A 22,831-nucleotide genomic window follows, 5' to 3' on the forward strand; every position below is an offset into this window, starting at 1 on the left:
CACTTTGGGACGCCAAGGCAGGCAGATCAGCTGAGGTTGGGAGTTCAAGACCAGCCTGACCAACATGGAGAAACCCCATCTCTGCTAAAAATACAAAATTAGCAGGACACGGTGGGACACACCTGTAATCCCAGCTACTTAGGAGACAGAATCACTTGAGCCTGGGAGGCGGAGGCTGCAGTGAGCCGAGATCATGCCATTGCACTCCAGCCTGGGCAACAAGAGCAAAATACTGTCAAAAAAAAAAAAAAAAAAAAAAAAACCCACAAATGTATTGCCTTCAAGATTTGTAGGTCAGAAGTTTAAAATGAAGGGGTCTGCATTCCTTCTAGAGACCCTGGGGACAGTCATTTCCTTGCCTTCTCCAGCAGCTAGGAGCCGCTTGCATTGCTTGGTTCATGGCCCCTTCCTAGCACCTCTCTCTTCTCTGACAACTGCTTCTTTCATACATCTCTTTCTCTGTTTATGTAGCCCCGTTGCTGCCCTCTTTATGGGGGCCTTCACGATAAAACTGGGTAATCCAGACTACCCTCCTCATTTCAAACATCTTTATGTAATCACATCTGTAAAATCCCTTTTACCATGTAACATAACATATTCACAGGTTCCAAGGATTAGGACACGGTCACTTTCAGGGGCCAGTTATTCACCCTCTCACAGTGAGGTGTTAAGCCCTGAGCCCTTTCCCTGGGGTTATTGTCTGTTGAATTGTCCTTCCCATAGATGACTGGAAGCTCTTTGAGGGTGAGGGCTACATCTGCATTTCCTCCTATTGCATCCTACTGTCCAGTCGAGGGCCTGGCCACTAGTAGATGCTTAATAAGCAGTTGTTCACTGAGTAGTTGGCAGGCAGGGCAGTGCCAGAGACCTGGCTGTTGTGGAGAAACTGGATAGACTCTGAAAAACAGGGCAATGAGCAATGTCTAGGCAGTAAAATCTGGAAGGAATTGTCTGGACCGTCTTGGCAAATGGACAGCCATCAACCTCCAGTTCTCTAGGGCAGAGGGATAACCTCGGTGTCAATGTGCAGGAGGCCAGCATATCCCTGTTAACAGGATCATGGTGTTAAAGAGGGCCCAACAGGCAAGGATGTCTTTTTTAAATTTCAGATAGAGTTGGGTGAAGTGGGGCTTTGGGGAGAGATCTTGTGTACCTTCAGGGAGCCAGAAAGTTCACTTTATATCTCTAGAAGACTCATTCCACTGACTGGGACAGAACCAAAGAGAGGAGGTAGCCATCTGACAAAAATACTCGGTTAGAGATAGACACTGACTCTCTTGTTCATTCCACACACATTTCCTGAGTACTTATTGGTACCAGGCACAGTGCTAGGAGTTGAAAGGACCAAGATGAATTTAAAAACCACTCTCTAATCACTTGAGCCCAGGAGTTTGAGGCTGCAGTGAGCTGTGATTATGCCACTACACTCCAAACTGGAAAAAAAAGTGAGACTCTGTCTCTTAAAAAAAAATTAAAAAATAAAAACCTCTAAGAGATTATCTTCCATTTGGAGAAGAGCAACATGCATAAAAAGCAATGACAATTCTCTGGTGAAGAAAGAAAAAGGTGATAAAATGTGAAAAACAAGTACAGAGTTAGCATGACAGTGCGGGGCTATTGGGGGAGATACAAGGTAAATATTCCAGGGACAAAACCTTGAAGGCAGATTACCAGGGTGGCAAGGATGAGGATGGCATTTCAGGTGGTCATGACTGCATTTGCAGAAGCAGCATGTTGTGCTTGAGGAGTGGGACGAGATGCTGTCTGATGACTATGGAGTGGGAGGCAGTAAGCTGGAGAGGGGGCGGGAGCCCAAGGTAGAACCTGTTTGCCTTGTCTCCAGTTTAATGATAAATTCCAATAAGCCTGTACACCACATTCTCAACTTGTTAAATCCTTTAGCAGCAATTATTACTCTGTGGCCTCCATTAAATGCTTATTGACGAGAAGCCTTTCCCAGTAGCAAAAGTCTCCCTCACTTGCTCCGTCTCACTAGATATTATTAGATGATAAGGGCAGATGGGACACTTTTATGGCATGCATCTTGCCTTGTGTCTGATGAGACTGGCACTCAAATCAGAGCCAGTTTATTGTCCTGGTGGGTCTCTGGAGTGAGTCCATTTTAGCCCTATCACTGTATTTCTCTGGGTTTGGCTTGAGAGGGTACTTAGTTGAAGCAAATTGCAGTGTACAAATGGTACAGGTGCACTGACCCTGTTACTGATCCTGGGAATGTACACTCACTGTGTCCTTCAGCCTGCGATGTGGCCCAGACAGAGCACAGTCTCCATTAGAACAGTGTGGCTCAGTATGCCCACAGCAAAAAAAGAAAAAGCAAGAGAGGCACTTAATAAAGGTCATTTATTCTCCGTCTCAGCATCACATTTCATTGCTGTTGATGCCACCATTCAAACAAATGTTCTAATTTACAGTTTCTGGGAACTTTTGGAAAAATGGATGAGAGCCCCAGGTTACCTGAGATGCTACAGTTACATGTTTTAATGGTTCTAACAATGTATATTTTGTCAAAATGAAATAGAATTTTGAAAGACTTCATAATAGTTGTAAAAAACAGCCACCTTTTCAGTTACAGTCATCATGAGGCTGCTCTTGTGAATAGCTTGGCACACTTTGCAAATATCTCATTAAACCATCCAAACTCCCTGGGAAAAAGCTAGCAGCAGCTTGTTGACTGCTTTCTTCCCACACAGTAGGGGGGATTCCTGCTACCTCAAAGGAAGTATGAAGACACCACGGCCCACCTAGGCTGAGAGTTTTTCATCTTCACACTGTAGCTCAGAGTACACACCCTCCAGCCAGCCAGTGCCCTGTTTCAGTCTTCACTGATCCCTACTCTGGGCCAGGCTCTGTGCTTCGAGCTGAAATCCCAGGATGGAGAAAACACCACTTCCCTTCCTAAAGGGTTTACTGTCCAGTGGATAGGAAAGACATATAAGCAGGCTTTTTCAATAAAATGTGGCATGTGATTTATTAAAGGTAAGTCAGAGATGAGTTAACCTAAGCTAGATGTCAAAGAAGCTGTCTCAGCAGCCTTCTACCCTCCCAGCACCCAGACACTTGTATCCCCAACTCTGTGGCAGCCACGATGGATTAGTTAATCCAGTTTCCAATCCCCTTTCCCTTACTGTTCTCACTTGAGAGGCTGTCAAGCTAAATAGATGCCTTTCTAGCCTTTGTTGCAGCTAGAGTGGCCATGTAACCTAGTTCTGGCCAATGAGACAGAAGCAAAATCTACAGGAGGTTCTAAAAAAGCTCTTGTGTTCTTGATTAAGAGGAATAGCTAATCTGGTACAGCTTCTTGCTCCTCCTTCTTGCCTTTATTGAGGTTATGATGGCTGTAGCTGCAACAGCAATCTTGTGACCATGAGAGAGAAACTGAAAGAATTGCAGGTCATTGTTGAACCCATGATCTAATGTTAGGTGCCTACTTCCAGACTTTTTGTCACGTTAGAAACAAATGAACCTCTCTTTGTTTAGACCACTGAGGTTAGGCTTCTGGTATTTGCAGCTAATATATCCCTAACTGATATAGGTACCTAGTAGGTAATTGATAAATAGTGATTGAAGTAATAAATAATGTGATCATATGAATTGGGTCTTAACATATTGGGATGTGCTGGGGGGTTTTCTGGTTGGAGGAAACCAAAATAGCCTGTACAGAAGGTTGAAGCAGGAAGCCATGAAGATGTCACAAAGAAGTCCTAACAGGTAGTTCATTGTTGCTAGAATATAAAGTAGGAAGCTGGATGAAAGCCTGGAGAAGGAGATAACATGGGCCAAATTGAAACAGTTTCCTTTGATACAAGCAGGGTCCCAGGTTCCTATGACTAAGCACTCTACATGTTGCCCCCAGAACTGCAGGATTACAGCTAAGACCATCAGAGCAAGATGAACAATAAAGGCAGTAAATGCATTCTTCCTGTTGGTTGCTGTATTATCTATTACTGCATAACCAATTACACCAAAATGTAGCAGCTTAAGACAACACATTTATTTATTATCTCACAGTTTCTGTGGGTCTTGAATCCAGATATAATTTAACTTATAAAACCTGTCTTATAAAGCTTCAGTCAGTGTTCGCAGGATTGCAGTCACATCTGAAAACTTGACTGGGGAAAGATCATGCCCACACTCATGCACATAGTTGTTGGAGATCCAGTTCCTCACTGGATGTTGGCCGCCAGAGGTCTCTCTCACTCTCTGGGCCCATGAGCGTCTCCATGGGGCAGCTCACAGCCTGCCTCCTGGCTGCAGCAGGGTGAGCAAGTGAGAAAGCAAAAGAGGTGAGCAAAAAGGAAGCCAGAGGCCTTTGGTAACCTTAGTTCAGAAGTGGTAACCACTACTGCTGTATTCTGTTTGTTGTAAGCAAGTTTCAGCCTATACTTAAGGGATGAGATTACTAGTGAATTCTAGAAGGATCACTGGGAGCCATCTTAAACACTGCCTACCACAGAAACACCACCATCTCCTTTCTCCTCCTGCTCCACCAGGGTCAGCAGTAGCAGCACCTTTCTCACCATTGTTGTCATCATCACAACCACAGTGATTGTTTATTAAACGCTTCTTCTGTATCAGGCATTTTCCATATGTAACTATCCTCACTATAACCTTGTAAGAGTAAGTAACTTATCCCCATCTTGCAGGTTAGAAAACTGAGGCTCAGAGAGGGTCTGTGGTTTGCCCTAGGCCTCACAGCCAGTGAGAGGCAGAACTAGGGGTCACCCAAGGCCCACCTCGAGGAGGCAGCATCTCAGAGGCAAGAGAACCGTGTCTGCCAGCCAGTCCTGGAGCCTGGGCTGTTTCCTTCTCACCTTTAACCTCAACAGAGTGAGGTCAGAGGGTAGGCTGCACCTTCTCAAAATGCTTGGGTCCCAGATAAAGGACAATATGTGAGATCAGAATACAGTCTGCACATTAGATAATAGTCCAGTAACAATGTTGGTTTCCTGATTTTAATCATTGTTCTGCAGTTATGTAACAAAGTGTCTTCATTCTGAGAAAACACATACTGAAGTATTTAGAGGTAAAGAGATTTTATGTCTATGACTTACTCTCAAACATTTCAGGAAAAATATTTATAAACAGGTATGTACGTGTGTGGAAAGAGAGTGAATGATAAAGCAAGTGTGGTAAAATGTTAACACTGGGGAATCTGGATAAAGAGTATAAAAAATTTTGTATAAATTTTGTAACTTTTTTTCAATAAGTCTAAAATTGTTTAAAAGTAAAAAGTATTTTAAAAGTGCTAATCTACTCTAGGACCTTGTGAGATCTATTAGGACTACCAGAAATGACACTGTGGGGATCTTCTAGCCCTCCTTCTGATCCCAGGGTGATCTGTCAGAGCCCAAGGAGGATATAGAAGTTCAGAACAGAACATGGGTTCTGGGATCAGGCTGCCGGGGTTCCATTCCTGGCCCAGTAGCTTCTAAGGTCCCTGAGCTTTATGAGTAACCACTCAGGGTTGTTAAAAAGGACTTGGCAAGAGAAGGATATACCTTGGCATAGCACTTGGCGTACTTCATGGCCCATGGCAAACCCTCCTTAAATGTTGTTTTAATGGCCTCCTCAGTCATCTTACAAGCTGAGAAGTAATGGTCTGTGTGTGGTTTAGAGAGACTGATCTGGATAATTGTCTCAGTGCTAACTCCCTGACATGAGCTTTTGTCCCCATAAAAGCAGGGTGGCCACTGCAACGGGTGTGGATGTGCCGGACAAGATGAAGAGCCGAATCCCTGTGGTTCTCCTGGCCTGTGGCTCCTTTAACCCCATCACCAACATGCACCTGCGCTTGTTTGAGGTGGCCAGAGATCACCTACACCAAACAGGTCAGTCAGGGGGCCCTGAGTCCAACAGAAGAACTGGTGGGTTAGGCTTCATGGGGCTTTTCTGACTGCTGACATCACTATTAAAACAGCTCAGTTTATTTATTCACAGCATAACTAGAGGCATTTTTTTTCCATCATATTCAAAGGGTTGATGCTTATAGTCTTGTGACATGTATACAAGTCATACCCCTTGCCATAGAGCTGAACACATCTCAAGGTCTGCCCTCCCTGCCCACCTCACATTGGCAATGAATGACAACAGGCCCTCTATAGAACCTGTGCCACAATCAGGGCATCCTTTCTGGTACTCCCAATATCTACCTACACAGCCAGATGAATAGGTAGCATGTGCCTTAGAAAGCTCCTGATACTCTTCAGAGGGTAAGCAAATGCTTGACAACGGGCATTTTGACATTTTCTCATTTTAAAGAATATATCTTAGATAATTACAAATTAATAATCTTGTATATAGGGCATTTCCAATACAGATGGCATGACTTTGACAGAAATATTTAATCAGCTGAAAATATATAATCTGAGAATATTTCATCTCCTTGACTTTCTATTTCATTATTAAAGGAGTAAAGTGACATTTATAATCTGCATGATTGTTTCTAAAGAATGTAAGTAACGTATCTGTTGCTATCAAGTATATATGAAATTATTTACTTGTATATTTATGAATGTATTATGTATTCATATATGTATTTTGTGTTTCTATATTGTTTGTAAAAGTTTGCCTTTAAGGACATTGTTTTTATACCAGAATCAATTCCTATTTACTTTTAATATAGCAAATAGTATTTGAGTAATGTGGAAATCATTTCTTCAAAGAAATAATGCATAAGTATTAGTTTATTTTAAAGGGAATATCTTTATTTTAAAAACATATTCTTATTTAAAAAGTGCAAGTGTCTATCCTTGATAAATAAATAGCTTAGTAAATAATAGGAATAAAAAATATTCAAACAATTCATTAAAACTAGTTGGTGGGCATTATTAGACAGTATACCAAAGAGAAAGTATAAATGGCCAACAAATGTAGGGAAAGATGCTTAAAATCACTAATAATCAAAGAAAGTGCAAATAAAAATGTGATAAACTACACAAAGTGATAAGCACCACCATGAGGGCATCTGCTGTGACTGCTGGAACACCACAGAATTGCCACCATCTGCCACTGGGCTTATAGTTAGTGCTCAAAAAATATCTGTTGCAGGAGTAAATAGTTTTAGCCTATGAGACTGGCAAAGATTAAAGATGGACAAAATTCAGTGCTGGCAGAATAAAGAAGCACTGGTAGTAGTAGGACTGTACTGGTAGTAATAGGATAAATTTTGAGGACAATTTGGTGTTCTGTGACAAAAGATTTAAAGTCTCTACCCATACTCATAATGAAGAGAAAAAGGAACCAATGGAAACCAAATCAGATTTGATGCAGATGTTAGAATTAGCAGACAAAGACTTGAAAACAGTTATTATAATTACGTGCTATATGTTCAAGTTAAGCAGAGATATGGAAAATATAAAAGGACCCAAATCAAACATCTAGAATTAAATACTACAACCTGTGAGATGAAAAATACACTGTAAACAATAAAAAACAGATTAGACATTACAGAAGAAAAGGTTAGTGAACTTGAAGATATAATAATAGGAACTATCTAAAAATACAGGAAGAAAAAATTTTAAAAAAGAAAGAATAACAATGAGATATGGGAGAACTTGAAGCAGCTTAATATACTTGGAATTGGAATCCCAGAAGGAGAAAACAAAGGAAGAACTAGAAAAAATATTTGAAGAAATAATGACTGAAATTTCTCCAAATTTTATGAAAACCCACAGATCCAACTATCTGAACAAACTCCAAACACAAGAAACATTAAGAAAACAACACTGAAATATATAATAATCAAATTTCTCAAAACTGGTAATAGTCAAAAGCAACCACAGAACAAAAATAAAGATGACAGCAGATATCTTGTTACTGAATTTACCAAAAAAGAATTTAGTGTAATAACATTGTTAAAGAACTGAAAGAAAATACCGTTGACCTAGAATTCTATATCCATTCCATATCCAGCAAAAGTATCTTTCAAAAATGAAAGCAAAGTAAAGGCATTTTCAGATACGCAAAAGCTGAAAGAACTCACCACCAGCAAACTTGCATTACAAGAAATACTAAATTCTTCAGGCAGAAGGAAAACAATACCAAACAGAAGCATGGACCAACACAGAGGAATACAGAGCATTGGAAATGGTAACCACATGGGGCAATTATGTAATATTTCTTATTGATTAATTTTCTTTAAAAGGTAATTAACAGTTTAAACAAAAGTAACAATACACTGTGGGATTTATAACCTATGTAGAAGTAAAATATATGATAACAGTAGAATAAAGGCTGAGGGGGTAAAAGGGAATATACATAAAGTGGTATAACATCACTTAAAGATAGACCGTAAGAAGTTAAAGATATGTTTTAAACTCTAATGCAACTGTTAAAATGAAGCAGTTATGGTTAATAAGCATACAGAGGAAGTAAAATAGAATTGGAATATACTCAGTTAATTCAAAAGAAGAAAAAGAAGAAACAGGGAACAAAAAACAGATGAGACAAAAAGAAAACAACATAAGAGATTTAAACCTAACTATATCAATAATCACATTAAATATAAGTAGCCTAACGACTTCTGCAAAAAGGCAGACTGCCAGATTCAATAAAATAAGCAAGACCCAACTATAAACAAGAAGCATACTTTAATTAGAAACCCAAATAGGTTAAAAGTAAGAGAACAGAAAACTGTCCTATGCTAACACTAATTAAAAGAAAGCTGGAGTGGCTATAGTAGTATCAGAGAAAGTAGATTTCAGAGGAGTGAATATTACGAGGGATAAATAAGGTCATTTAATAATCATAAAGGGGTTAATGCTTTAAGCAGAAGTAATACGCTTTTTGCACTTAGTAATATAACTTCTAAATATATAAGAAGCAAAACTTATAGAATTGCAAGGAGAAATAGACAAACCCACATTTAGAGTCAGCTATTTTAATGCTCTTCTCAGTAATTAATAGAATAAGCACACAGAAAATTAATAGAAGACTTGAACAACACTATTAAACAATTTGACCTAATTGACATTTATAGACCACTGCATCCTACATCACAGAATACACATCCTTCCCAAGGGCACACAGAACATTTACCAAAATAAGCCATATTCTGAACCATAAAACAAGTCTCGGCCTGGTGCGGTGGCTCACGCCTGTAATCCCAACACTTTGGGAGGCCAATGTGGGTGGATCACCTGAGGTCAGGAGTTCGAGACTAGCCTGGCCAACATGGTGAAACCCCATCTCTACTAAGAATACAAAAATCAACCAGGTATGGTGGCACGCACCTATAATCCCAGCTACTCAGGAGGCTGAGGCAGGAGAATTGGCTTGAACCTGAGAGGCACAGTTTGCAGTGAGCCGAGATCATGCCACTGCACTCCAGCCTAGGGAATGGAACGAGACTCCATCTCAATTAAAAAAAAAGTCTCAATAAATGTAAAAGGACTGAAGTAATACAAAGTGTATTCTCTGACCACAGTGGAATTACATTAGAAATCAATAACAGAAAGATCGCTGGAAGATCTCCAAATATGGAAATAAAATAACATACTTCTAAAAACTCATGGGTCACAGAAGAAATCAAAATGGAAATTAGAAAACATTTTGAACTCCATGAAAGTGAAAACAATATATAAAAAATTTAGGATGCCACTGAAGTAGTACTTAAGGAGAGTTTTATAGCACGAAATATTATATTAGGAAAAAAATGGTCTCAAATCAATGATTTGAACTTCCACCTTAATAAACAAAGGAACAGATGAAAAACAAAATAAGCAGAAGAAAGGAAATACAATAATGTGCCACACTATGACATTTCAGCAAATAACAGACCATATGTACGACAATGGTCTCATAAGGCTGTAATGGAGTTGAAAAGTTCCTATTGACCAGTGACGTTATAGCATCATGGCTCAAGGCATTACTCGTGTTTGTGGTGATGCTAGTGTAAATAAACCTACTGCATGACTAATCATATAAAAATCTAAAAAGTCTACCATAGGCCAGGCATGTTGGCTCACACCTGTAATCCCAGCACTTTGGGAGGCCAAGGCGGGTGGATCATGAGGTCAAGAGATCAAGACCAGCCTGGCCAAGATGGTGAAACCCCATCTCTACTAAAAATACAAAAATTAGCCAGTCCTGGTGGCACACGCCTGTAATCCCAGCTACTCAGGAGGCTGAGGCAGGGAATTGCTTGAACCTGGGAGGTGGAGGTTGCAGTGAGCCAAGATCGAGCCACTGCACTCCAGCTTGGGTGACAGAGCGAGACTCTGTCTCAATCAATCAATCAATCAATAAGTCTAGCATATACAATTATATACAGTACATAATACTTGATAATGGTAATAAATGACTAAGTTACTGATTTATGTATTTACTATACTTTTATCCTTAGAGTCTATTCTGTTCGTTTAAAAAAAAAAAAAAAAAAACTCACACCTGTAATCCCAGCACTTTGGGAGGCCGAGACGGGCGGATCACAAGGTCAGGAGATCAAGACCATCCTCGCTAACACGGCGAAACCCCATCTCTACTAAAAATACAAAAAAACTAGCCAGGCGTAGTGGCGGGCGCCTGTAGTCCCAACTACTCGGAAGGCTGAGGTAGGAGAATGGCGTGAACCCGGGAGGCGGAGCTTGCAGTGAGCCGAGATCACGCCACCGCACTCCAGCCTGGGCGACTGAGCAAGACTCCGTCTCAAAAAGAAAAAAGAAAAAAAAAGTTAACTGTAAAAGAGCCTCAGGCAGCTCCTTCAGGAAGAATTCCAGAAGAAGGGATTGTTATCATAGATGAGAGCTCCGTGCATGTTTCTGCCCCTGCAGACCCTCCAGTGGGACAAGATGTGGAGGTAGAAGATGGTGATATTGATGATCCTGATCATGTGTAGACCTAGGCTAATATGTGTGTTTGTATCTCAATTTTTAACAAAATTTACAGAGTAAAAATTTAAAAATAAAACTTATAGGATAAGGATATGAAGACAAATATTTTTGTATATCTGTACAATATGTTTGTGTTTTAAGCTAAGTATAATTACAAAAGAATCCAAAAGTTTAAAAAGTTGACAAGTTTATAAAGTAAAAAAGTTATAGTAACCTAAAGTTAATTTATTATTGAAGAAAAATATTTTTTAAAATTTAGTGTAGTTTAAATAATGTTATAGGAGTCTACAGTAATATTGTAGTCTTTCACATTGACTCACGCCTTGACTTACCTAGAACAACTTCCAGTCCTGCAGGCTCCATTCATAGTAAGTGTCCTATAAAAGTATAGTGTTTTTATACATATTTTGAGACAGAGTCTCGCTCTGTCACCCAGGCTGGAGTGCAGTGGCGTGACCTCAGCTTACAGCAACCTCCACCTCCCGGGTTCAAGCGATTCTCCTGTCTCAGCCTCCCAAGTAGCTGAGACTACAGGCATGCACCACCATGCCTGGCTGATTTTTTGTATTTTTAGTAGAGACGGGGTTTCATCATATTGGTCAGGCTGGTCTTGAACTCCTGACCTTGTGGTCAGCCTGTCTCGGCCTCCCAAAGTGCTGGGATTACAGGCGTGAGTCACCGTGCCTGGCGTGTTTATCTTTTATACCATGTTTTTTACTGTACCTTTTCTGTGTTTAGATATGTTTAGAACATTTCTCAAAAAAAAAAACAACATATACAAACAGCCATCAGGTATATGAAAAACTGCTAAACATTACTAACGTCAGAGAAATGCAAATCAAAACCAACATGAAATATCATCTTACCCATTCAGAATGGCTATTATTAAAATAACAAAAAATAACCAATGTTGGTGATGATGCAGAGAAAAGGGAACTCTTGTAAACTATTGGTGAGAACGTAAACTGGAACAGCCATTATGAAAAACAGTATGGAGATATCTCAAAAAACTAAAATTATAATTACTATTTAATTCAGCAATCCCACTACAAGGTATCTACCCAAAGGAAAAGAAATCAATATATCAAAGGGATACTAGCAATCACATGTTTATTGCAGCACTAGTCACAATAGCAAAGATATGGAATCAACCTAAGTGTCCATCAATGGATGAATAGATAATGAAAATGTGGTGTATATATACATAATGGAGTACTATTCTGCCATAAAAAAGAATGAAATCATGTCATTTACAGCAACATAGATGGAACTGGAGATCATTATCTTAAGTGAAATAAGCCGTACACAAAAAGATGAATATTACATGTTCTCACTTCTATGTGGGAGCTAAAAAATTTGAACACTTGGAGGTAGAGAGTGGAAAGATAGTTAACAGAGACTGAGAAGGGTGAATTGGGGAGGAAGTGGAAGGATGAAGAGAACTAGGTTAAAAGGTACAAACATGCAGTAAGATAAAAGGAATAAATTCTGGCCAGGCGTGATTACTCATGCCTGTAATCCCAGCACTTTGGGAGGCCAAGGTGGGTGGATCATTTGAGGCCAGGAGTTCAAGACCAGCCTGGCCAACATGGCAAAATCCTGTCTCTACTAAAAATACAAAAAATAGCTGGACATGGTGGTGCACACCTGTAATCCCAGCTACTCGGGAGGCAGAGGCATGAGAATCACTTGAACCTGGGAGGCTTGCAGTGAGCCCAGATCATGTCACTGCACTTCAGTCCAGGCAACAAAGCAAAGCCCTGTCTCAAAAAACAAAATGAAACAAAATAACAACTCAATGAAAAACTGGGCCAAATATTTGAACAGATACTTCACCGAAGACGACATATGGAAATGACTTCTCATAGCATTAGGGAAATACAGATGAAGATCACAGTGAGATACCACTGCACCCCTATTAGAATGACTAAAATTAAAAACTGATTATACCAAGTATGGCTGAGGACCTGAAGCAATTGGAATTTTCATACACTGTTGGTGGGGATACAAATAGTGGAATGACTGTGGAAAATAACTTTGCAGTTTCTTAAAAGTTAAATATGGCCAATTGCATGACTCATGCCTGTAATCTCAACACTTTGGGAGGCTGAGGTGAGAGGATGGCTTTGAGGCCAACCTGGGCAACATAGAAAGATCCTATCTCTACAAAAATTGAAAAAAAAATAGCCAAGCTTTGTGGTACATGCCTGTGGTCCTAGCTACTCAGGATGCTGAGGCAAGAGGATTATGTAAGCCTAAGAGTTCAGAACTGCAGTGAGTTATGATTGCACCACTGCACAGTGTCATAGATGACAGCTTCATGCATATTTCTGCCCCTACAGACCTTCTAGTGGGACAAGATGTGGAGGTATAAGACGGTGATATCAGGACGACAGACTGATATCCCGTCTCAAAAAAAAAAAAAAAAAAAAAAAAAAAAAAAAAAAAAAAAAGGAAGTTAAATATGCATTTACTATATTACTATATGATTCAGCCATTCTATTTCTATTTACACAAAGTGTTGTCTTTGTTGTGAGATTTACCAGAGAGCAGGGCTTGTACTCTACTTTGTAGAATATGCTGCCTCTCAGACAGGTCTACCTACACAGTGTTATTAAAACACTTGATGCACATGCAGGCTCTCCTTTAGCCTCAGGAGAAGCTTCAGCATGGCCCAGTGAGGTTTCACAGGGTACTCCTGGTCCCCAAACGCCATGATAACCATGGCATGCATAGATAATTGATCACATTGGATACATTATATGTTTATATTATATATAATTTCTATCATTTGGAATATTAGTAGGTAGAGGGGTTTTCGTCACATATGACCTCAATCACCCTCTTGCCTTTATTTTCAGTCCTCCCTCCATGGAAAGTACTTGGTCATTTTTGAAAGTTCAGAATGGACTCTTCTGCCTATGTTGGTGTTATACATTGGGTTGCCACCTTTCAACATTCCACAGATATTTACTGCATCTTCCAGTCTCTATTGCTGAAAATAGAGTTGGTTAAATTGCACCTCCTACCCAAAAGGATTGCACAGCATAGGTGGTGAGAGACCTACCACACGGTAGCAGGTGATTGTGGCACTCGGTGCAAAGGAAGGGCATCTTCCACCTGCAGTTGGGGAAAATGCCCGGGAGGAGGTTTAGCCAGGCATAGTTTAGGCAGCATATATACAGAGAAAGCAGCATGGGTAAGCCGGCAATGGAGGAGAATCACGTTCCAGTGCATAGGAGAAACAAGGCTGACAAGATGGGGAGGACTCAGGCCTAGAGATGAGGCTGATAAAGCAGAGTGGACCCCCTTGCCACCATGAGAGTATGTGGAGTGAATTTTCCTTCTCTGCACAGCCAGACATCACCCACTGCTACCCACAGCCAGCTGATCTGTGCACCGAGCCATAACCCGACCCATCTTCTTTCCAGGGACAGATAATTTAAACAGTGCCTTTATTCTCCATCTGAATCAACTCATGATTAAGGCTGAATGAAAATTTGGTCCCAAGCTTGCTTTCTTTTCTTCATTAAGAAAACTAAATCTCTCTGCTGTGGGTGTATTTTCACTAAAACAATTCACAATTTCCATTCAATATTACATGCATATAAATCAAATTAAGCACGCTGAAGCAATTTGTTTAGTAACTTTAAATAGAAATTAATAGTGTCTTCCTGGTTTGCTGCAGTAGCACTAACTCCTTATTGGCCTTGCACTCTTTCCCCCTTTCAAAACATTCCTTCTTCAAACTACAATTGTCCTCCCTTCGTTGATGTCTTCCTTTTCCTCCTGAAATAAAAACATAACCTTAAAAGCTGACAGAGGCACTATAATATATCGAAACTTTTAACCATCTTTAGTCCTGTGATAACAGACCCCTTTATGATGAAAAAAGTGTACATTATATAAAAAGGAACTTACATCTGTAGATATCATTGTTAATAATACACTACCAAAGTCATCAGTGCTCAAGAGATAAAATGTTGAACTCAGCTGTTTTTCTCACACTCCTTTACTTGAAAGAACGTTTGGGAATTAGATATGGGCTGGTACAATTGTGTGTTATCTGTGGATTTTCTGTACTTTATACTGTGGTTCTTTAATGGGCACATCTTTGGCTTGTGTCACGTGCTATGCAAGTTCTCACAGAGAAGATTCTCAAAGGCTTGATGGATGAATTTGTGTAGTGGATGTAGGTGGTTTTAAAAAGTTCATTTGGAATTTTTATTCCTATTTTGCTTATTTTTGACAGAAAATGATTCAGCACAACATATGACTAGTCAGTAGCTTTGGACATACCTAAAGCATTCATTGAATATGTAAAGAATTTGAGCCTACATTTCTCTTAAGATGTTGGATGTATTCCCAGTTGTAAATGCTTGTTTTCCCAACATGTAAGTTTGTTCCCCAACAAACTTACTAATAGAGATTGAATTACACTTACATTCTGTTTACTTTAGTTTGTTACTTCTAATCAATATAATTTAATTATTGGCCTATATTTCAGCAATAATCCACTTGTGTTTATTTTAAATTGAACTTTGTCAGTTAATATTTAGTTAACAACTACTTAGCACTTGTTTATTTTCTGTGTTTAACAAACACTTATGTCATCCTTACTGTTTACCAGGTAATGCTCTAAGTGCATTACATGAACTGATTTAATTTTCATAACAGCCCTACCAGGTGGGTACTGCTATTCTCCCTATTTTACAGATGAGGAAGCTGAGGCTAAGGCTCAGAGACATTGAATAACTTGCCTGAGATCACACAGCCAGGAAGTGGTAGAGCCAGTTTGCCTCAGAGTCCGTGCTCATAACCACCAGGCCATGCAGCCTCCATTCATTCACCTTATCTCTTATCGCGTGTCCATCTGTGCTGGGTGTTGTACTCGATGCAAGGATACATGGGAGCAGAAGTAGCCCCTGTGGTTCTGGAAGAGACAAACACTAATTGAATCCCACAGAGACAAAAATTACCAAGGTGACATATACCACTCAGGGGACGCTCCCAGTGCCATCAGTGTGAACAGTATGACATTCTAATGGAGACAGAGGGTCCAGAGAAGATTTCTCTGAGAATGTTAAGGACTGAGCTGGAGGAGAATGATGAGGTATTTCTTAAGTTAAAGATGAAGTTCGCTGGCATCAGAGGATTCAGAAAAAGAATATTCTTGGCTTAAGAAAGTGCATATGCAAAGACTCTGTAGTGGAAGAGAACGTGGCCACTGAGGAATGACCAGCAGGCAGGGAGCAAAGGAACATGTTGCAGTAGGTGAAGCAAGAGACACAGAAAGAGGCAAACCATGAGAGCCTTGCAGGCCATTTGTGAAAAATGTGCTTTTTAATCCTAGAGCTGTGAAAAGATGAGAATATATGCGCCCACCCTGCAACACATACACACACAGAGAGAGAAGAGTGGGTGAAGAAAAACCAGTTCAGAGGGAGTTGAAGCAATATTTTTGATGCGAGGGTGACGATGGCAATAAAGACATGTTGACAGTGGAAGGTGTAATTAGAAGGTAAAATTGACCTGGTAATGGATTGAATGTGAGGAAGAGAGAGTGCTACCCACTAGAAAGAGAGAGTTCTGAAGGAGGACCAGACCTGGGGAATAGACAAGTTTACCTTCACACATGCCGAGTTTGAGAGACCTATGAGAATACAGGACTGGAGAGAGACATTTGCGAGTGACCTGTAGGTAATAAATGAAGGTATCCATGGGGTAAATGAGATCACAGAGACAGTGAGAGAGAGTTGTAAGGAGAGATGAGCCCTGAGGAGCCCCAGGCTTTGACAGCCTTACAAAGGAGAATCAGCTTACACAGAAGTTCAAGAAGACCCAAGAAATAGGAGGAACCAGAGTAGTTTCTGCCACAGAAGACAGGAAAGATGAAGGGTCCCCAGCATTAAGTATTAAGAGTTTAGTATTGGAGTTAGATGAAGACTGAAAAATCACATCTGTGCAGTTCAGCAATGTGATGTCTGGGAGAATGGCTTTGTTGGTGATATCTGGGAGAATGGCTTTGTTGGTGATATCTGGGAGAATGGCTGTGTTGAAGCAGTGGTATTGACAACTGGATTGGCTATGCATTCAGGAGAGACTAGGAGAAGAGGAGATAGAGGTGGCTAGTAGCAACAGTCCTCTTGTGAATGGCAAGGACCCAGGTAAAGTGAGGTCAAATGTACAAGAACAAGGAGAGATTATTTGTCATAATGACAAGGGGAGCCATTTGAGGCAAGCAGCCCTGGGGAAGCATACATGCCCTGTCCAAAGGGGAGAGTAGCCACACCTTCTAATTCCTCACAAGAAGCTAGAAATAGGAATTTTCATGTTTGAGAGATTGTTGATGGCTGCATTGCTTGCAACTGCAAAATATGGAAAACAAAATATTAAACTCTAAACAAATATTCTACTCTAGTAAGTAGATTTCTTTTTCCTGATATACAGGGTAGCAATTCTGAAACTACTTTCTGTGTATACTAGCATTGAGCAATAAGTAAATATCTTATAGATAATGGAAGTCAAGCATTTCACTGTTGGAGAAAGAAGCTACAAATGCGGACAGAGAGAAATTACAAATGTCCTGTGATATGGGATTGGAATTAAAGGTATCAGGGTGAACTCATGAATAGATAAGATAAAAAGGATAGATACAGTGGGTGGATGGGTGGATAGATGGATAAATGGATGGATGGGTGGGTAAGTAGGTAGGTGGGTGGATGGATAGATAGATAGATAGATAGATAGATAGATAGATAGATAGATAGATAGATAGAGTGGATATTTATATAGATACACATACAACTCTATCTTAGCCCTGTCTGCTGAGAGGGCCTAGAACTAGTTATACCCCAGTAGCCATAATATAAACTAGCATCCTAAGTTTGGCTTCTAAGCACCATTTTGTACTAAAAGAGCTCCTTAGAAAAATGGTTGAATCTGGGGCTGGGGATAGAAAACACAAGATAAACTTGGAACATTTTGTGGTACCAAAAAGTAAGGAAGTGTTCAAAGAATGGCACATGTCAAAGGGACAGCACAGCCAATGTAAGGTCTCCCACCAATAAAAGCTGAGGACAACTTGAACATAAAAACAAATAAGGGATTATAACTAATTTCATACATTTATAGTCTATGAGTCTAAACTGATTTAAAACCAATAAATATATTGGTTAATTAAATGAACAAACAAATGCAAGAAAGGGGAAGGCTCTTTCTTACAGTAGAATGCCAGTGCAGGAGGAATAGTGGAATCAGAAAACCACCATTTAGCAACCATCCAAATAATTGATTTACACAAGAATCACTAATGAATGTTAATACTAGTGGGTTGAAATAACAAGATATGTATGTGGTCACAAAGTAACTCCTGACAATAGGCTGATTAATTCCATAGGAAAAAATATCTTTATAGCTGAGAAATGTAGCAGACACAACCTTAACCAAGTGATCAAAGCTAATACCACCAATATGGGACATAATGACCTCATGCATGTCCTGATATGATGCACTGAGGAGGGTCCACCCCCACTTCTGTGCTGGTTCTGCCAGAAGGGCACACCCTGTACCTTCTCCTGAGGAAACATCAGACAAGCCTAAAGTGAGAGACATTCTGCAAAATAATCGGCCTATACGAAACGTCAGTGTCACGAAAGACAAACTAAAGAGTTATTTCAGAAGAAAGAAAGCTAAAGAGAACCCAGGTCTCTGGGCCCAAGGCCAGTGTTTCTCTTACTGCCTTGTGCTCCGAGAGGCAACAGCAGGTTTCTATGAGGCCTCCTCAATGTGCAAGTCCAAAACACAGATTTGGTGAGAGCAGAGAGTCTGGTAGACTAACAGAAAGTAGGGAAGCAGTCAGGGCTTGATCGTGGGGTCTGAAATGCCTGATAAGGAATGGGGACTTTAGGTGAAAGGGACCCATTGAAAGTCTTTAACCAACTCCCCCACCACATGCCTACTAGGCCATGGGAGGAGACTCAGCAAGGAATCTTCAGACACCCTGTGGAAAGCAACTGCTAGAATCTCTCAGCAACCTGATTCTCAGCCCAAATCCTCATCTAGTGCTAGGACTTGCTGACTCTGAGCATTCAGGCCCACTTCACCAGAAGAGGGATGCATGCATTCGGAACACCTGCCTGCAACCTGGTCCAAATCTATACTGGAATGCATGCAGAATACAGGGAGAATACAACTCCACCTGCCTGCAGCCTGGTCCAGCATGCATTTCCCACCTCATTGCCAAGGTGATCTTGTGACACCTTGTCAAATGCCCAGATAAGGTTCTGCATTTGTGGCTGTTGCTTGCCTGCTCATCTGGAAACTCCACCGAGTAGGAAAATGACTTACTCTGAGTGAACTCTTGCTAGCTGTGGGCAGTCCTCACTTTTTCAAAGCAATCAGAAACTATCATTTTTAGACTTGGTTCCCTGATTTTGCTCTAGTTCATGTTCAGAGTCCCAAACTATGGTGTTCAGAGTGTATCCTCTATGCTTTGCTTTTTTTTTTTTTTTGAGATGGAGTTTTGCTCTTGTTGCCCAGGCTGTAGTGTAATGGCACAGTCTCAGCTCACTGCAACCTCTGCCTCCTGGGTTCAAGCAATCCTCCTACCTCAGCCTCCCAAGTAGATGGGATTACAAGCATGCACCACCACGCCCAGCTAATTTTGTATTTTTAGTAGAGACTGGGTTTCTCCATGTTGGTCAGGCTGGTCTCGAACTCCTGATCTCAGGTGATCCGCCAGCCTCAGCATCCCAAAGTGCTGGATTATAGGCATGAGCCACCACACCCAGCCCTCCTCTATTGTTTTTCTATGATCGATACTCAACAGATACCCCTAGAAAGAAGAGTACTTGTGGAGCAGAAATGGGCACAGATGTGCTATCAGCCAAATCTCTGTCCTGTCATGGGCGGGATGCAGGAGGCCATGCCTGGCAGCCCACCAACACAAAGACCCCACCCAGCCCTGCCTGGCTCACTGCCCAGCTAAGCTTAGTTCTCACTTGGTTGTCCTGGGTCTTGGGATTCTCTTCTCTATTTCTGCTTTCCCTTAGATGCCACAACCCACAAAAGAACTGCAGAATTTTAGTGGACTTCGGAGGGGGCATGCTCCCCTCCTTGTGACCATGGTGTCACAGAAAGAGATCACTAGCTTTGGAGTCAAATTTTGGTGTCAAACTCACTTGCTGCATGAGTTTGAACAATTTACCCCATCTCTCTAGCTTGTGTTTCCTCAGTTGTGAATTAGGAATAATATCTCCTCATCATACAGTGTTATTTAAGGATTAAATATGATCATATACATAAACTATCTAGCCCATGCAATATATCCAATATATGTTTGGTCTCTTTTCTTGCATCCTGAGTGGACCCCAACTCAACACTTCCTTAAAGCGTCTCCTATTCCTGTGGCCATGACCAGACAGGTTAACATAATACTCTCATAAGTATGCATGGAAGAGAGAAAGCCTGAAGACAGTTTCTCCTGTTTTCTTTTAGACCTTTCTTGATTCTTTATGATGTTATTTCCTAACGATCCTGCTCCATGTGCTTGTGGCATCCCAGATTAAATTGCATCATAAAGATAACAACCCAGTCCAAAGCCTTGTCCTTTTCTTAACACCACCCCCCTCCCACCCTCCATCCTCACCAACTTTGGACAACCTTGAGGAGAGGAAAGGTATTTTATGGCTCCCAGTTTTTCCTCTCAGTGACTTGCATTTTAAATTGAAGTATATTTATTGTAATATCATTTACACCAGCAATTTTCTGTGTTAAAGAAAAATGTCTGATCAGTGTCTAATGTGATGTATATCACTTTTGCTACCTTGGTGATTTTAATTTGAATTCTCTATTACACAGTGAATATGGAGAGAATTAAATGCATATGATAAGGTGGTTCAGAACAATCTGAGATAAGGGGGAAATTAAGCTATGATAATTCTATTGAAGGCAGTGACAGCCCCAGTTCTGGGTCTTCTGGGCTTTAGGAGATAACACAAGAGCATGAGTAAATATTATATAAGCTCAGCATGTTGCTTTACTCTTGGGCTCACACAGATGTGTATTAATCAAATATAGTGATTTTAATATATATTCACAGACAGTTCTCTAGCCTGGTCTGAAAAACTGTTCATTTTCACATTTCTAACTTAAAAGATTTTTCTGAAGAAGATAGATTTAAGAATATTTAATTATTCCAACAATTGTTTTGAACCAAGATAATTTTTTTCATATCATATGAGGCTTCAAGGATTTGAGGCTACACATGTTAGATTCCAAATTTTTTTTAAATTAAATGCTTTCCTGATTTAATAACAAATCACCATTTTCCTTCTTTTTAATATGTCTATCTTGAGATTCTTGAGATGTGGTTTAAATGAAACAGATCTTGAAAGGGTCTCAGAGAAGGAAATTTCCATGGCATGTGCTCTAGCACCAGACTTGACTGCACCAGGTCAGGGGATAAATAGCACTTCGCAGATGAGTGTGCTTTATTTTGAGGCCCTCAGACACTTCATGAGATCCCTGTATTCTTGAATTCACTGCCTCACTACTGCCAATATACACAATGCTATGAAAAATGGGGAACCATTACTCATATCTTTGCAAATTATACCTCTCACCTCTTCCCCTCTTTTCCCATCCTCTTCTCTTTTCCCCCAACCAAGTAAAAAACTAAACCAAATACATGTATTTGTTTTATTTTTTGCTTATTTAGTTTTACTGTCTTATCCCTTAATGTGCGCACCTATAGTCTCAGCTACTCAGGAGGTTAAGGCAGGAGGATCACTTGAGCCCAGGAGTTCTGGGCTGTAGTGCGCTATGCTGACCCACTAAATTCTGCATCAGTATATCGACCTCCTGGGAGTAGGGGACCACCAGGTTGCCTAAGGAGGGGCGAACAGGTCCTGGTCAGAAAAAGAGCAGGTGAAAGCTCCTGGGCTGATTAATAGTGGGATAGCACTTGCGAATAGCCACTGCACTTCAGCCTGGGCAACATAGCAAGACTTTGTCTCTTAAAAAAAAAAAATGAGTTGCAAACCACATATCCGACCGAAAAGGGACTAATGTCAAGAATATCTAAAGAACTTTCAAAATTTAACAATTAAAACACAATCAGAAAATGAGCAAAATACATGAAGAACCATTTCACGAAGAGGATACACAGACAGCAGATAAGCACATGATAAAATATTTAACAACATTAACCATTAGGGAAATGCAACTTTAAACCCACAATAAGATATTACTACACACCTGCCAAAATGGCTAAGATAAAAAATAGCAACACCATCGAATTCTGGAAAGAATGTCGAGAAACTACACCACTTATAATTGCTGGAGGGAATTTAAAATGGCACAGCCACTCTGGAAAGCAGTTTGGCAGTTTCTTGTAAAACTAAACATGCAGTTGCCATATGACCCAGCAGTTGCACTCACGGGCATTTATCCTAGAGAAATGAAAACTTATGTTCACATAGAAACCTGTACACAAATGTTCATCACAATTTCATTTATAATAGCCAGAAACTAGAAACCAACCAAATGTCTTTCAAGAGGTGAATAACTAAACTGTGATACATCCATACCATAGACCACTCCTCAGCAATAAAAGAAACAAATTATTCATGCAACAACTTGGATGATCTCCAGGGAATAATGCTGAGTGAAAAACACCAATCCTAAAAGTTTACATACCATGTGATTCAACATCTCTAACTTTCTTGTAATGACAAAATTATATAAGTAAGGAACATATTAGTGGTAGCCAGGGATTAGGGATGGAGTTTGGGAGACAGGAGAGAAGTGGGTGTGGTTATAAAAGGCAACCCAAGGGTTCCTTGTGGTGATGGAAGTGAAGCGTTTTGTGCCTTGACTGTGGCGATGGCTACATGAAAACTACAGATGGGACGAAATTTCACAGAACTACCACACAATCAAAGGAGTATATGGAAAATGAGTGAATTTTGAGTAAGATC

The 22,831-nt window shown here is 40.3% G+C and overlaps 1 protein-coding gene across 8 annotated transcripts in view; it reads left to right on the top strand.

Annotated features, from left to right (window-relative positions):
• The window catches only part of NMNAT3 (nicotinamide nucleotide adenylyltransferase 3), a 116,109-nt gene that overhangs the window by 44,944 nt on the left and 48,334 nt on the right, over positions 1-22,831 (top strand). For 6 of the 8 annotated variants that reach the window (XM_008008920.3, XM_073023559.1, XM_038002793.2 and 3 more), the window contains exon 2: positions 5,701-5,849. In XM_008008920.3, the coding sequence (XP_008007111.2) occupies positions 5,741-5,849 (109 nt within the window). In that variant the 5' untranslated portion in view covers positions 5,701-5,740. The remainder of the gene's footprint in view (positions 1-5,700; positions 5,850-22,831) is intronic. The other 2 variants (XM_008008921.3, XM_073023560.1) reach the window with 1 other exon arrangement.

This window comes from Chlorocebus sabaeus, chromosome 15 (assembly GCF_047675955.1).
Source record: "Chlorocebus sabaeus isolate Y175 chromosome 15, mChlSab1.0.hap1, whole genome shotgun sequence".
NCBI lineage: Eukaryota > Metazoa > Chordata > Mammalia > Primates > Cercopithecidae > Chlorocebus > Chlorocebus sabaeus.